General features: G+C 40.0%; 2 protein-coding genes across 2 annotated transcripts in view; one reads left to right on the top strand and one right to left on the bottom strand.

Annotated features, from left to right (window-relative positions):
• The window catches only part of LOC134665902 (calcium uniporter protein, mitochondrial), a 174,426-nt gene extending 173,943 nt beyond the window's left edge, over positions 1–483 (bottom strand). The window contains exon 1 of the mRNA XM_063522952.1: positions 344–483. Coding sequence (XP_063379022.1) covers positions 344–448 — 105 coding nt within the window. The 5' untranslated portion in view covers positions 449–483. The remainder of the gene's footprint in view (positions 1–343) is intronic.
• Positions 484–1,031: 548 nt separating this feature from the next.
• On the top strand, positions 1,032–15,770 carry LOC134665920 (phospholipase A-2-activating protein). The gene is made up of 16 exons (XM_063522978.1): positions 1,032–1,237; positions 1,339–1,572; positions 1,643–1,833; positions 2,063–2,204; positions 2,801–2,955; positions 3,525–3,666; positions 4,459–4,639; positions 5,801–5,910; positions 6,630–6,719; positions 7,699–7,887; positions 8,237–8,360; positions 8,961–9,021; positions 9,471–9,596; positions 10,310–10,455; positions 10,784–10,908; positions 11,929–15,770. Exons 1-16 carry the CDS (start codon positions 1,101–1,103, stop codon positions 12,089–12,091), a joined length of 2,316 nt encoding a protein of 771 aa, XP_063379048.1. The 5' UTR covers positions 1,032–1,100; the 3' UTR covers positions 12,092–15,770.
• Positions 15,771–16,255: the final 485 nt, after the last annotated feature.

The following is a 16,255-nucleotide window of genomic DNA, read 5'->3' on the forward strand; positions in this document are numbered from 1 at the left end:
TCTGTGTGTGTAGATTACCAGAAAAGTACTATTTGATTGTTTCCTGTGACAATTTAACAACAAATCCAATAAGAAAATAAGTACCTACTTAGCGAATAACAATAAATATTCAAACAAATTGTTCAGCAGAAACTTATACAAAACTTTAAATGGTAAAAAAAATACAGCGGCTCGATGACGTTTCACAGCTGCTTTTGAATCCAAACATAAACCGTATATATAAGTATATCTACATGTACTACACGTGCATAATGGAACAATCTTTCAAAGGAATACTTTGGGAAACTGTATGTATAGCAAATACGTAAACTTTGAAGATGACATGCTGATGATACGAACTCACCCTGTTATTTGAAAAATCCCTAAATATCGGCGACACACACAAACCACGATTTAATTCTAATTTTGCTAAAAGTCGGCACCGCGAAACACACACCGTCGACGCCATCTTTGCACTACGTATGTATAAGTACTAAATATGTGTAATCGCTCGCACCGAATTCTAGGCGCTACAAACAACGGTGGTATATAGATTATATCTAAGTTTTACCTGTAACAACTGGTTTTATATGACATGGGCAGTAAAATAATACAAACGACATATTTTATTATTTTACTGAGAATGTTTTCGGAACGTCCTTTCGAACTGCGCTAATTTTAATGAAGACTTATGTACACAATTTAAATGGACCACTGTTATAGTTAAGAATTATTACATTCTAAACTATTTAAAATAGGATTACGACACGGCAAAGAACATATTTTATTATTTTTATCAATCAATCAACTCCATAGACAGAATTATATTCGCAAAACCCGCCTTTTTCCTGCGGGTGGTATTCCGGTCCGGCAAAATATTACAGCTGCGTTCATGTTCATTGTATTGTAAACCATAGACTTAATTTAACTTATTGTAAAGCTTTATTTACACGCACAAACAACAGACATGTTCGAACAAATTTATAGCAATGTTTGCATTTTTCAGCAAACCTCAAATAGTTTATCTGTAGACATCAAAAATGACATGACATGACATCTTCTCTCACCGCGATTGTTTCGATTGTCACGTACGATACCGTTGAAGATATTTATTTGTAGCAATGGCTGTACCGGATTATAAACTTAGTGCAGTTTTATATGGCCATTCCTTAGATGTGCGATGTGTGGCGAAGACCAAAGAATCCTGTATATTGTCTGCCTCTCGCGACCGAACCGCTAAATTATGGCACCCTGAAGGGTTAGTGTTTTTGAACAATCATCACTCAACTTTAGTGCAAATTCTTTGTGTAGTTGAAAATTTGTTGATTAATCAGGGTATTTTTTGTTGATTCTGATCAGGGTTAAAGATTTCATCAACGCAGTCACATATAAAGGGCACAAAAACTTCGTGTCATGTATTTGTTGGCTGCCGCCTTGCGAAGCTTTTCCGGACGGCATCGTAGTGACCGGCAGCAACGACAATACGATTTTAGGCTATAACTTGCAAGATGGCAGCATCGTGTTGACCCTGGAAGGTCATGAAAACGCCGTGTGTAGTGTTACACCGGGTTCTGACTCAGGAATTTTGTTAAGGTATGCTATGCAAGACTAAAGTGAGTTGTGAATGCTAGGCTGGGTTTTGATATAATGTTGAATGTTACAGTTCAAGTTGGGACAGCACAGCTAAAGTATGGAATGTGAACAATCCCCATGCCACTCCCGTGACATTGAAGGGGCACCAGGCCGCAGTGTGGGCAGTGGTGGAGCTGGGTAACGGGACATATGCCACAGCCTCGGCTGATAAAACTATTAAGCTGTGGAAAAAGGATGGATCTTTTATAACCACACTGGCAGGTAATTCTTTATTAGAAAAAAAATATTGGTCTAGGGCTGAGCAGGTCCCATACAACATTGACTGATAAAGTTCGGACTGTTGTATTAAATTACTAGAAGTCCTTATCAATACATTAATTTTCTGTATTATATTATACTCTATATCAGCGGTCAACAACCTTTTAGCAGCTTACTATGTGACTAGGATGCTCTGTGTAAGATTGTCCCATAATATGTACTTATTTACCAGGTCACACTGACTGTGTGCGAGGGCTGGCCGTGGCTGGTCCGGACTCGTTCCTGAGCTGCTCCAATGACGCCTCCATCAGACTGTGGGCTAACAAAGGAGAGTGCCTTAACACTTATTATGGACATTCTAATTATATTTATAGGTAAGTAGGTGTAAGTTGTAATAACTCGACACAGTGTTACATGCTAATGTTATGTTTAGTCAGTCATTATTTTATTGTCCTTAAAGAAACAAGTTTGAATTTGTTTACTAGCATGCTTAAGCATGAGAAATACCTACAATGCTATGGTAGTTATAAAATCTTTACTTGTTAAAATATCTATTATTGCAATTAGGTGTGTAATACAAGTAAGATAATTTATTTTCCATATCACTTCGTACCTTGTCATGGAGACAATCAATATGAAAGTTGCTAGGGACCTCATACTATTTTCACTGTGACAAAGTATTATACTAAATTAAACTGAAATTAATTTCCTTGCCCATACAAGGTTTCATCTCTTGAAACCACTTGCATGATCAGGGCTGCCATTGCAGGAAAAAAATTAAGTAGGAAACCCTCTTCTTTTTTATTATTATTATATGTAAATGCACAGGCAGCTTAAAGCTGATACGTGCACATCAATGTCCACTTGTGTTTTGTAGTCTCCACTTGTGTTTTCCTAGCATTTTCCCGGCTTTTACCTATCCCTGATGTAACTTAATCCTAATTTCATCAAGTTTCACATTTGTTACCAGTATAAGCATTCACCCAGGCCTGAACGGCTGGGCGACGTGCGGCGAGGACGGCTCGGTGCGGCTCTGGTCTGCCGGAGACTTCGTGCGAGAGATCCGCCTGCCGGTGCATTCTGTCTGGAGCGTGGCTTGCATGGACAATGGAGACATTGTTACTGGTAAACTTTGTTTTTTAATATCTGACCTGATAGTAGTTGCTTTGCTTACACTATGTGATGTTTCAAAGTGATCCTCTAAAATCTAAATAGTCAAAACTCTAAATTAATTAAGCAGGATTTTCACTGTCACAATCACATCACAAAAAATGTTTCACTAGAGTTTTGACTTTGTGAGTAAAGGCATAAATACAAAGCTATACATTTTCTAGCTATTTTCTGTAAGTATTCTAAATTTATTGGGTTTTTTTTGTTGAAATTCGACTGTATCCATCATTCTGACGTCTTTTTTTTTAACTAAATTATTAGGTATATTTCTTTTATATAAAATAAAAGAAATATACTTAATAATTTGGTTAAAAAAAAGATTAAGGGGGGTGTTTAACTGTATAAGTTTCAATCCGCTAAGTAACAAATGTGCACCCAATATTTTTTTCGCTTAGTTCGACTCTTTCTTTATACTCTAGCATCAGTAGCATCTAGCTATAAACTGATATCTGTATTTAAAAACTTGCGCTGTAACAGTAAATTAAATATCATGTTTACCTAACAAATACATATTTAAAATCCAGGTTCCAGCGATGGCTTAGTCCGGGTCTTCACCAAAGACCCAGCGCGCTACGCCGACGAGGCGACGCTCAAGCAGTTCGAAGAAGACGTCGAGAAGCTGGCAGCCGCCTCGCAGCAGGAGATCGGAGGGTACAAGCTCTCTGAGTAAGTTGTCATGTCCATTGATGGGATAGTCTGAAGTAATGTCATGGTTCTTGTGGCGATTAGTCCGAGTTCATCAAAGACTAATAACTTATTCATAAAACTTTACGGGCCTGATTCAGTTAAATTATGTTTTATCCCTTTCTTACAAATACATAAGTCAAAAGGACAAACGATTATTAGCTAATTGAGGTTTGTAGGGCGTTTATGAATAAGGCAATTGATTTCACTTAATGCTACTGGCAAATAATAACCCGTAATCGAGTCTTTGAAATTCCTACGCCCATTACAAAAACCACATTCACGAGGCGTTTTCCTAACTTCATTCATCCGTATATTATGTATATAAACATGTACATGCATGTATAAAAGTCTCCTCTTGAAGCAAAATTCATAATTATGAACTGGTTGAAAGGTCTTAACTACAACCAAACTGAGATGCAGTTGAAAGTCATCACCTAATCACATACATGATAACAATCTCTGTAGCCTTACACACACACACACACACACACGCAGGCACCCTTTTTCTTTCAAATAAATATTATTCTTAAATAGGGACATTTATTAATAGTTAATATAAAGTTCCTCCTCCTCCTGAAGAAAGGCCAGATCTAGAGCACCCTAAACCGGCGAGCGTGTATGAGGAATGGAAGTGAAGGAAGCGAAAGAGGTATGTCAGGATCGTAGCAAGTGGAAATCCGTGGTCTCTGCCTACCCCTTTCGGAAATAGGCGTGATTATATGTATGTATGTATGTGTAATTTAAAGTTACTCTTTTTATATTTACCCCCAGATTGCCCGGCCCTGAAGTCCTACTGGAGCCTGGCAAAACGGACGGTCAGACCAGACTGGTCCGTCGCGGCACCAACGTGAAGTGCTACTCGTGGAACGCGGCCGCCGGCAGCTGGGACGAGGTCGGCGACGTCATGGGCGCCAACCCGGCCACCGAGGGCAAGACCATGTTCCAGGGGAAAGTGAGTCAGTTGCACTAGAGACGGCTACACAGACGGTCAGACCAGACTGGTCCGGCGCGGCACCAACGTGAAGTGCTACTCGTGGAACGCGGCCGCCGGCAGCTGGGACGAGGTCGGCGACGTCATGGGCGCCAACCCGGCCACCGAGGGCAAGACCATGTTCCAGGGGAAAGTGAGTCAGTTGCACTAGAGACGGCTACACAGACGGTCAGACCAGACTGGTCCGGCGCGGCACCAACGTGAAGTGCTACTCGTGGAACGCGGCCGCCGGCAGCTGGGACGAGGTCGGCGACGTCATGGGCGCCAACCCGGCCACCGAGGGCAAGACCATGTTCCAGGGGAAAGTGAGTCAGTTGCACTAGAGACGGCTACACAGACGGTCAGACCAGACTGGTCCGGCGCGGCACCAACGTGAAGTGCTACTCGTGGAACGCGGCCGCCGGCAGCTGGGACGAGGTCGGCGACGTCATGGGCGCCAACCCGGCCACCGAGGGCAAGACCATGTTCCAGGGGAAAGTGAGTCAGTTGCACTAGAGACGGCTACACAGACGGTCAGACCAGACTGGTCCGGCGCGGCACCAACGTGAAGTGCTACTCTTGGAACGCGGCCGCCGGCAGCTGGGACGAGGTCGGCGACGTCATGGGCGCCAACCCGCCCACCGAGGGCAAGACCATGTTCCAGGGCAAAGTGAGTCAGTTGCACTAGAGACGGCTACACAGACGGTCAGACCTTGCATAACTTCTCGTATACAAATGACATTGTCAATTGACTGTCCCATTCAAAGGAGAAACTAGGCCTTATTAGAAATATGGCGACACGCCTTACTGTTAGAATGCGGAGAATGCCAGAACTCTCTACTTTATACACTCTAGCTTCTGCATGCGACTTCGTCTGTATAGAAGGATGATGATAATGATTGATAAAAACTATCCTATGTCCTACCTAAGTCCTCAAACTATCTTTAAATATATCAATTTTCATCTAAATCGGTTCAGCGGTTTAAGCGTAAAGAGGTGACAGACCGTACAGATTCACAGATAGTAGGGATTCTGTTCATTATGTCCATTGGCTTTCATGGTCAAAAATGCGTGTTGTTACAATGCCGTCTAACAAAATCGATGTTTCCACTTTGGCACTTTATCATGTTAGTATATTTCCAGGAGTATGACTTCGTGTTCAGCGTGGACATCAAGGACGGCGCCCCGCCGCTGAAGCTGCCGTTCAACAAGACCGAGGACCCCTGGGCCGCCGCACAAACCTTCATACACAAGTCAGTGCCCGTGTTTTATTAATATTCCTTTAACTGTGTAACGTGTGTGTGTGTGTTGTAGTTTTCCCGAGGGTCTACAGTATGGGGTTCTTCAAAAAAGGAGTGTACAGGTTTTTAAAAGGTCGGCAACGCGCATGTAACACCTCTGGAGTTGCAGGCGTCCATAGGCTACGGTGACTGCTTACCATCAGGCGGGCCGTATGCTTGTTTGCCACCGATGTGGTATAAAAAATCTAGTTACTTTAGTTGGGTTGCGTAAAAGATACATATTTCACAACTAAATTTGTACCAATAACGGCAATAACTTTTGTACAAAATCAATTTTGACACATTCAGTGCCGAAAACCCGACCATCGGGTATTTTATGATTTCGTTCCCAGGTCGGACGATCCGATAGTCGAGATCGTGGTACTACTGCTTTATATGACGAAATTGTTGTGGCCTGGTGCGGATGTCTTGTTTGGCTGGGTGGCAATGAATGTGTTAAAAACATCCAATTTATAATTTATAAAATGTACACTACAAAACAGTTAATAAGTACTATTTTTATCGAACAGATGGTTAAAAGCTATAAAACTTGTATTTTTGTTTCAATTGAGCCTGTTTTTGTCAGGATCAAATGTCTTATATGGGACCAACTGTATTAAAGTGCACATTTCTAGATACTTGCATGATGATATTGATAGAAACAAATTTATGAAATAATATTTATATTTCAGACATGATTTACCTCAAGTGTACTTAGATCAAGTTGCAAACTTCATCATCACGAATGCCAAGTTGGATTCGCTCCCCGCTTCAAGTAATGGGTATGTTTTACTGACCACATCTCGTATAATATTATGTAGTACTAGTGACTCGCCCAGGTTTAGCATGAATTAACAAATTATACACCTAAACCTTCCTATTGATAGGTGAAAACCGCATGAAAATCCGTTTAGTAGTTTTTAGGGTTCCGTACCCAAAGGGTAAAACGGGACCCTATTACTAAGACTTCGCTGTCCGTCCGTCCGTCCGTCCGTCTGTCACCAGGCTGTATCTCACGAACCGTGATAGCTAGACAGTTGAAATTTTCACAGATGATGTATTTCTGTTGCCGCTATAACAACAAATACTAAAAACAGAATAAAATAAAGATTTAAATGGGGCTCCCATACAACAAACGTGATTTTTGACCAAAGTTAAGCAACGTCGGGAGTGGTCAGTACTTGGATGGGTGACCGTTTTTTTTTTTTTGTTTTTTTTTTTTGCATTATGGTACGGAACCCTTCGTGCGCGAATCCGACTCGCACTTGTCCGGTTTTTGTGTTTATCGCGAACAAGCATACAAACACACAAACAGACAGACGCGGCGGGACTTTACGATGATATTTTTTTACGGGTTTTTCGTAAAGTAAGAGGTTTTGAATTTTTGCATTCGGCTCTGTTTAGCTTTTATTTTTTGCTAGAATGGACACTCGACCGTACACATACAAATTGCGTAGACTCCTACTTCTACTAAACCAAGCATTGTCGTGCGCCAACAAAGGTGAGAGTACCTTACATTAATGTGTTCGGGAGTGAAGCATGTGACCGAAATCAGGCGTGGCTCACTCCGCGATTTCGTCGCTTCGCTACAGGTAGCGACAAGTACATACATCCGTTTCACACCAACTTTTGGTGGTTAGCCATAATCCGCCCGTGGCGCTGTCGCCACCTAGCGGCCACATCTGTCCTGATCGTAGCAGACGTGTTCTGTTAGAGAGTGAGTGTTCTGAACCTAGTAGTATTATTTATTCTCCGTCCCAGGTACTTCGACCCGTTCACGGGCTCGTCCCGCTACGTGCCGGGCTCGGAGGCGCTTGCGGCCGCGCCGCCCGCGCCCGCCGCCGACCCCCTCACGGGCGCCGCCGCCTACTCCACGCCCGCCGCCGCGCACCAGCAGCCCCCCCCCATATCCAACGAGAAACCGCTCATACCGCACGACGCTTACATCAGGTGAAACTTAACATCACGCTATAGATCAGGGATGTTGCGGATATTCGCATCCGCACCCGCGGAACGTCCGTATTATTTTCAAAATCCGCATTCGCATCCGCATCTGCATAAAGCGATGTGGAGCTTTATGCGGATGCGAATGTGTAACAAATCGGTACAGGAATGTCTTAGCGGCGGCGTAAGTGCTAGGTAATTTCGTCATTACCTATAACGAAATCGACCAGATGCAAAAAAGTCGGTCAAGTTACTAAACTCAATTTGGGTCATAGCGACTCAGTATCAGACGTGTATATATGCATATGTGCATACCATATTACTACAGTCTAAATACGCCGTTTAATGACTTCAGATTCGATCAAGCGAACCTAACTGCGATCCACGACAAGCTAAAAGAATTCAACAGTAAAGTGGGAGATGGACTGAGCGCCCTGACAGAACAACAACTAGCTGATATTGTTAAATTAGGTGAACTGGTAAGTAAATCGATATCTTCTTCTTCTTCCAGTGCCATCTCCTACCGGAGGTCGGCTATCATGAGGGCTTTACGAATTTTAAACACAGTTGCGCGGAATAATGAGCTCTGTTTGAACCATGTTCGGAGATTTTTTTGCCATGAGTTACGTCTTCGTCCGGATGATCTTTTCCCTTGGATCTTTCCTTGTATAATGAGTTGAAGGAGTTCCTAAACCGATATATAAACATCTAAATCAAAGCCATAGCAAATGTTATTATATTTTAACCTCTAGTCGCCCTATAAGAAGACCTATTCCGTTGTATTTTGAATCATAATTTTGACAAATCAGAATTGTAGTCTTGGCAAGTTAGTTTTTTGAACGGTTTGGAACTGAAAATGTAAGAGATTTAAAATGTAATAATTTAATTGAAGGTTTTACTCAAAAACTACGAGCTAACATTGAATCTGCTCCAACCATGTTAGTTGTAAATCGATACGATCATTTATTAAACGAGCGATATTTTTTCTAAATTAGATACTTTTAAGGAAGATTGCAAATTAAAATAAAATATTACATAACTATATTGCTAGTCATTATAAAGATTTATTTTATTTTCAGAATAGCACTTATAATCCAGAAACGATAGCATTATTGAAGAAAACTTTAGAATGGCCAAAAGGTAACTTTACAAGCTTTTCCTATAATGTATAACCTATATCAAAGAGAATAGATAGTATAGAGGGCTATTGCCAAAGTAAATTTTGTAGTCACGGTACATTTACTGCCATCTATCGACACACGATTAAAACTTAAAAAATAAATGAAAATATGTTTACGGATAAATTATTTTTAATTTTTATTGTTCCATACTGACCCATGTTCTTTCACTGATATGTGTTAAAATTGTTAAATATCAAACGGTGTCGTCAACGCCATCTAGCCGAGAATAGGCCAAAGGTGTGTGCGCCATCTATTCGAGAATGACTTTCTTCGTTTCCGAGGCACGTTTTTTTCTTAGACTTTATTTATCTTATTATCTTATACGGAGTTATATATATCTCTGATACTATATAATGCAACACCAAATATGTAGAACATATAATTAATAACATTGGTTTATTTTTTCAGAAATCCTCTTCCCGGTATTGGACGTGACGCGGCTAGCGGTTAGAAATAAAGAAGTCAACGGTCAAATATTCGACACGACGTACGGACCGGACTTCGTCAAATACTTATTGACTTTGTTAGCTCCAGGTATGTAAATGTATACGTGTCTGCCATATTAACCAGATATCTGGAAGAAAAACATATGAAAACTCAAAAATGCGCGTTTTTCCAGAGATGAGACCTAGCCAGATCGATTCAAAATTCTTCGAAATCGTTAGAGCCGTTTCCGAGATCCCAGAATTATATATGTATTTAAACAAGAATTACTCGTTTAAAGGTATTAGATAAAATGGTGGCTCTGACTGCAAACCGATACCTAGAGGTGTCAGTGTCACTCATACAATAAAAGTTTCATTCATTCCTTATACCTCCTATTATACCTTATTAAATAACCTGCCAACCTTCCTTCCAAAGAACAACACTCTTAACCATAGGGTATCCTTGACTTTGCAGTGGCGGATTTGCCCTAAGTGTAAGGCTTGAGTGGAAGCTCGGAGCGGAGCGTTCGGCGAGCCGTGCAGCGTGGCGTCGGGCTCATAAATGATTTGAGCAGCGTGCACTAAGGCCGCTACTGTACGTTTGCATTTGTTTAACATGCACGCCGCACGCCCCGCCCCGCTGCACGCCCAACTTGAGCGTCCACTAAGGCCCAGTAGGCCCTGGCCTAGCTAGGGCGGCAAGACATTAGAGGTGGCAGCAAGGCGACAGTTTATATGATGGGTGCTGAGAAAGGGGCGGCTAGTCGTTACTATTATATCCGCCACTGCGTCTTTGCAATAAGTTAATAATTCTATTTCCAGGCAATATCCCTGCGAATCAAATGCTAGCGATGCGCGTTCTAGTGAACGCGTTCAGCGACCTGCCCGGCGAGATGTTAGTACTGGCCACTCGTGAATCCGTCGTGCACTGCATCATCTGTCTCACGCAGCTCAGCGCCAACGCGCAGGTAAGATAAGGATAGGAATATGCTATCGCTTGTGTTGTCATTCAGATGTGGGAGCTCCTATAATTGGCTTCTTTTTTATCCGAGAGAATTATCTATAGACAGCTGTTACAAAACTCTATTTTAGAATTTTATCCGACTACCGAAAAAGCTAAATGAAAAGTTATGGCTAGCAATCTTAGTAACATGTATATAAAAGGGTTGTTTTTTTGAACGTCCAACCACCACCGCAGTGTCCAACCTACCCCAACCGACCCGACTTCCAAAAAGCAAATTCAGTACATTTTGTAAAATGAATCATAATTTCAACAAATGTATTTTTCACTAACAGATAGCAGCGGCATCCCTGTTATTGAACTTGTCGGTGGCGCTGGCGCAGCAGAGCGACGCCGCCGACCTCGCCGAGTGCATCCTCAACCTGCTTAGCAAGATTACTGACAACGAAGCCTATTTCAGGTAAAATTGAACCATATAGCCCGACGTGGTACACCACAGAATAAATAATAGTACTAGGTACAGAAGACACTCTCTAACAAAACGCGTCTTGTACAATCAGGGCAGATATGGCCACTATAGTTAGTTTTTTTTAGCATTAGAAATAAGGTAAATAATCTTGATGTGTCTTTTAATGGAAAAACACAATTTAAAAATAAGTTACGGCAAATATGTAACAATTATGAATCTAATACGATCATTTATATTCTTCTGCTTTCATAAGTAATAGTTTTTGATTTTTAAAAAGCGTTTTCCAATTAAAAGACATGTCAAGATTGCTTACCTTCTTGCAAGGTCTTTCTAATGCTAAAAAAACGAACTATAGGTGGCGACAGCGCCACGCGCGGCTTATGGCTAGCCACCAAAATTGGTGTGGAACGGATGTATTTGTAGCTACCTGTTGCAAAGCGACGAAATCGCAGAGTGAACTACACCTAGAAAAACAAACAAACAATCTTTAAACTTGCATCTTTTTTGTTAAGCCTACCTTTAGGGCGAAATTTGCTTGTATCTTTATACGTGTAACCTGTCAAACCATCCTTATGGCAAGCGACAATGTGGTGGCTTTTGCTTGAAAACGACACATTTGTTCACCTCACACAAGTAAATGGCCTTACCGGGATTCGAGCGAAGGACAACTAGCTTAGCAGCCATGGACTAGTTACTACCCACTATAGTCTGTATCTTTAGGTGTTTTAAGTAAATGTAAACAAACAAATTGTAAATTTTCGGGTAGTTATAACATTTATTGGTTAACCAACCAAATACAAAACCGCCTTAATCAGTCACTGACGACCTGACTTTAACCTACATTATTTGATCATGTGCCTAATGTTTTCATCTACCCTCAACTGGCTTAAGGAGCCATTTGAGACTAGATTTTGTTTACTTTTATTAAAATACCTAAAGATACAGAGTATAGGGCCTAGACTATTATATCAAGAGGTTATTACAATTCATTACCGATTATTTTTTCTACAGAGGGTTAGTCGGTCTCGGAACGCTCCTCGCCGAAGCACCCAACCGTCTCGTGATCCAGTCCAAGATCGTGTCCAACACCGCCGTGCACAACCGCCTCAAGCGGGACAGCGGCGACGCCAACAAGGTCGCAGTGTGCTCCCGGCAGATCCTTAGCCTTTTATAATATTTACATGCATTAGTAAATACTATAACTATAGGGTCGTTTGAATCCGGTAAGAAACGTAACCGGTTTAAAATGCACCTTTTAATAACCGATTTATTCTGGTTCCACTTTTCCTTGAGAACGCGAACGTATTATTGTAAGAACCTTTGACGTTATTCCTAAATGCTTGTCAACTCTAACAAACCGTTGATGATCGTTGGTCCTCGTGATCCAGACCAAGGTCGTGTCCAACACCGCCGTGCACAACCGCCTCAAGCGGGACAGCGGCGACGCCAACAAGGTCGCAGTGTGCTCCCGGCAGATCCTTAGCCTTTTATAACATTTACATGCATTAGTAAATACTATAACTATAAATATAGGGTCGTTTGAATGGTAAGAAACGTAACCAGTAAAATACACCTTTTAATACCGATTTATTCTGGTTCCACTTTTCCTATATAACGCGAACGTATTAAGAAGAACCTTTGACGTTGTCCATAAATGCGTGATGATCGTTTGTCCCTATCCGTAATTTTGACATTTCTGTTTGTTAGAAAGAGACAATTTAAATAAGGTTTGTAAGATGTTGCTAAGTTTTATGAATAAGTTGCTTTTTCTTTACCTAAATTAACCGGTTCATTTGATAAACAGGGGTTACAGGAGGATCGGACGGCGGGCGGGTAAAATACGAGTTTACGGCCTGTTGTTGTTTATAACGACTTACCTAATCTGTTCTAAACCGGTTAAAACTAAATAAAAACTATAAAGAACAACTCTTCAAACCGGATTAGTAATAACGGATCTTAAAATTAACGAAACCGAAATATAATAACGAAAAAATATGTGAAATATAATTATTATAATAACGTTTGTAAATTTTCCGTACCCGAGCCATGGATTGGTATTCTGAATCAGACTGTATTAAATTAATTACATGACATGCAGTTTTGTTCGGTTATTTACTAGTATGTGGTAAGTAACATTTTATTTATCTGGAGTGCTAGGATAAACGGTCCTCACAATAATGACAACGGAAGGAGTAATATGTAATGTAATATTCTTTTTTTTATGCTAACTTATCTATCTACTGCCAAACTGTGATGAACTTTTATGAAATAATAACAATGTTGAGACTTTAAGCAATTCTGAAATGTCATGTTCCGGTTTTTGTTATCCTTTTTGCTGTAAAATATTCTCCATAAGGCTGTTAATGTTAGCGAGTGTTTTTCGCTTAATTCTTACTAATAGTCGACTTGCTTATAACAAGTGAACACTTATGGCGTTATTGATAAACGCAGTATAAGTCTCAATTGGCTATTAACCTTTTCGACGCCGTGTCAAACACAAAAGCTGTCACTCGGATCGGATTTAGGTACATCATTTCACCATATAATTCATTGGTATTCATTATGGTGGCGCCACTCCAGAGTAGCACACCACTCGGACGCCACGTCACCGAAGTGTCAAAACTGTAATTGAACTTTATGCATATGCACGTAGGTCTATACAGGGTGATTCATGAGACGTGAGCAGGACTAATCCTGCACACTCAGTAACTGATAATTGACCGATCACCGTCGTATTTAGGTGAAACAACCACAATTTTTCCTATTTTTTAACTTTTTGGTGAGGGCAAATTTATTTCTCTACAATCATGGTTACCCTACAAGACCCAATTAATAACCATAAAAGCTCTTTAACCGTAATGACAGCATTTGATTACGAAGAAATACACTGTCAAACTTGAGTGAGATACGAGTTTTCAAAAGTAACCAGACCGTGATGACAGTGATGACATTCAATTTGACACAGAATATCAGTAGTTTAGTATTCTAATTTTAGGGTGACCATGCATGTCGTAAATAAATTTATTATTTTTTTTTTCAACACGAGTAGAAAATTAACGTTAATCTCACTAATACTGATACGAAACAGTTGCTTATAATTTACAAAAGGCGCAGTCTTAGTCCTGCTCACGTCTCCTGAATCACCCTGTATATGTTGCTCTGTGACCGATTAATCCGTCTTTGGCGTTGGACCTGCGGTGCGGATATATCGGTCATTGGCGTCCAAGTGGTTAATGAAATTTGTCCTATACTGTCATTTAGACTTATGTATTTGTAAGAAAGGGATAAAACAAATTAACTAATTGAGACTTGTACAGTTGTATGAATAAGGTGGTTAATATCTATGACTAAATATATGTGGGTCACAAAATGTTCACATTTTAAAGCAATAATTTTCGTACATGTACCGATCACGTGCCCAGTTTTGAAAGAAACACAAACTTTATATATAAACACTATTTAATGATCTTATTTAATATGTAATAAAGTTATAATACATAATTTACAGTTGCTACGTATCGATAACAGCGGTGTTTATGTTCAACAGCAAAGATTAAATAATTTTAATATAAAAATAATTTTATTTTACAACATTCAGGTGTAAAGATCGGTTTTCCTAGGATAGCGGTGCCGTCATATAGCGGCCGTCTCCATACAAAATAATACGGCTAGATATGGATGTCGTAGTATTTTGTATGGACATTGCCGCTATATGACGGCACCACTATCCTAGGAAACCAGAGCATAAGTACCTTCGTTAACCTTTTACCAGGCTAAGGGATATAATTATATATCCCACATACGGCGCTTCAAACATGTGTTCTATTTTCGAGCTATTGATCGTTGACATTCGATTGTCGTTTTTTAACGCATTCACTGCCAGGGGGCGTGGCCTAGGAAAAAACTTGTATGACGGTGGACGCACATGTGCGTCGGGGGCAGTGAATGTGTTAACTGTCAGTCTGGTAAAAAGTTAACCTTTTAAGATTACATATCATTTGACAACTAAAACTCATTATCATTAACACTATTCGCAGTCACATGTAGATTAACCCTTTGACCGCCGTTGTCCGGTATAGAAGACAACGATAGAACGATACGCTGGCGCCGTCGTCTTGTATACAAGACACAAATTCAACCACTGAGTTAATGGGAAAATAATAACAATTGCAATTTCATTTACACTCGTGTTCATATTTAAGGTCTTTGTTTTTTCATTTATTTGCTTTTTAAGCCGCTATATAAATCCCTTCTTTTATAATAAGGCATTTAAAAAATTGCTCCAATTTTCAACATTTTTCATGTTCCTCGTCGCCGTTGTCTTGTATAAAAGACAGCTAGGGATGGGAATGTTAACTCGATATGGGAATTTTTAAAGTAAATATAAAGTCAGAAATATGTTTTTATCTAAATATTTGAACACTTGTTAATCGCCAATTTTTTTCAACGAGTAGTAGGTATAACTACTTACGAGTACTAGAATACGTAGAACGAGAGTCAGATAGGCATAACTATATTTAAAGTTCAGGCAGCTTCTTTAGTTCTATAAACTAGAGTCAGACAAGTAAATTTGCCCTTGTAGATTGTGGACTATTTAATTGCAGAAGAGATAAATAAAAAAAATAATTGATGTTCTTTTATAGCTTAGTGGGAAGGGATACACCGCAGCGACCGCTTCGCACAAGAGTGGTACAGGGACATACCTGTTTATCAGACTTTAGTTTTTTGTTATAACATTGAAGTTAATGTGTAATTTTTTTATAACAAGTCGTTGAACGTTTTTTTGATAAGAGTTTACCTATATTAATGTAAACCAAACTGAAATTTAATTATAGATTCTAATTCCGGAATAATATCTTCACTCATTAAAAATTCAACCCACGTGTAATTTTCACTAAAACAGTTCCGGTATATTGACTTTATCGACACATGATGCGCAGCTTTAACGTTACGCCAATAAAGTTTACGTACCGACAAGCGCTTACGCCGTTGACCTAGAGACTATTATTACTTGATCCGCGCGGCAACAGTCCTTGTCGATCTGCACTGCGGGCAGTCCATGCGCGCCGTTGTCTTGTATAAAAGACTTCTCGTACAGCCTAGTGCGGCGATATCACGTCTTGAATCGACATTGTTTAGTGGTTGTTTTTTATGTTAAATCCCTATATTTTAAACATTTTCGGGTGTAAAACATATGTTTAATTTTGGCAATTTGGAATCAAATTAAAACAGGATAAGAACAAAGCTAAATTAAAAAGATTTTTACCATAAATTGTAAATATCGATATCACTATTTGCAATCCCTAAACTTTTTATTAGTTGTTTACTTAAAATTTGC

This window comes from Cydia fagiglandana, chromosome 7, assembly GCF_963556715.1.
Source record: "Cydia fagiglandana chromosome 7, ilCydFagi1.1, whole genome shotgun sequence".
Classification (NCBI taxonomy): Eukaryota; Metazoa; Arthropoda; class Insecta; order Lepidoptera; family Tortricidae; genus Cydia; species Cydia fagiglandana.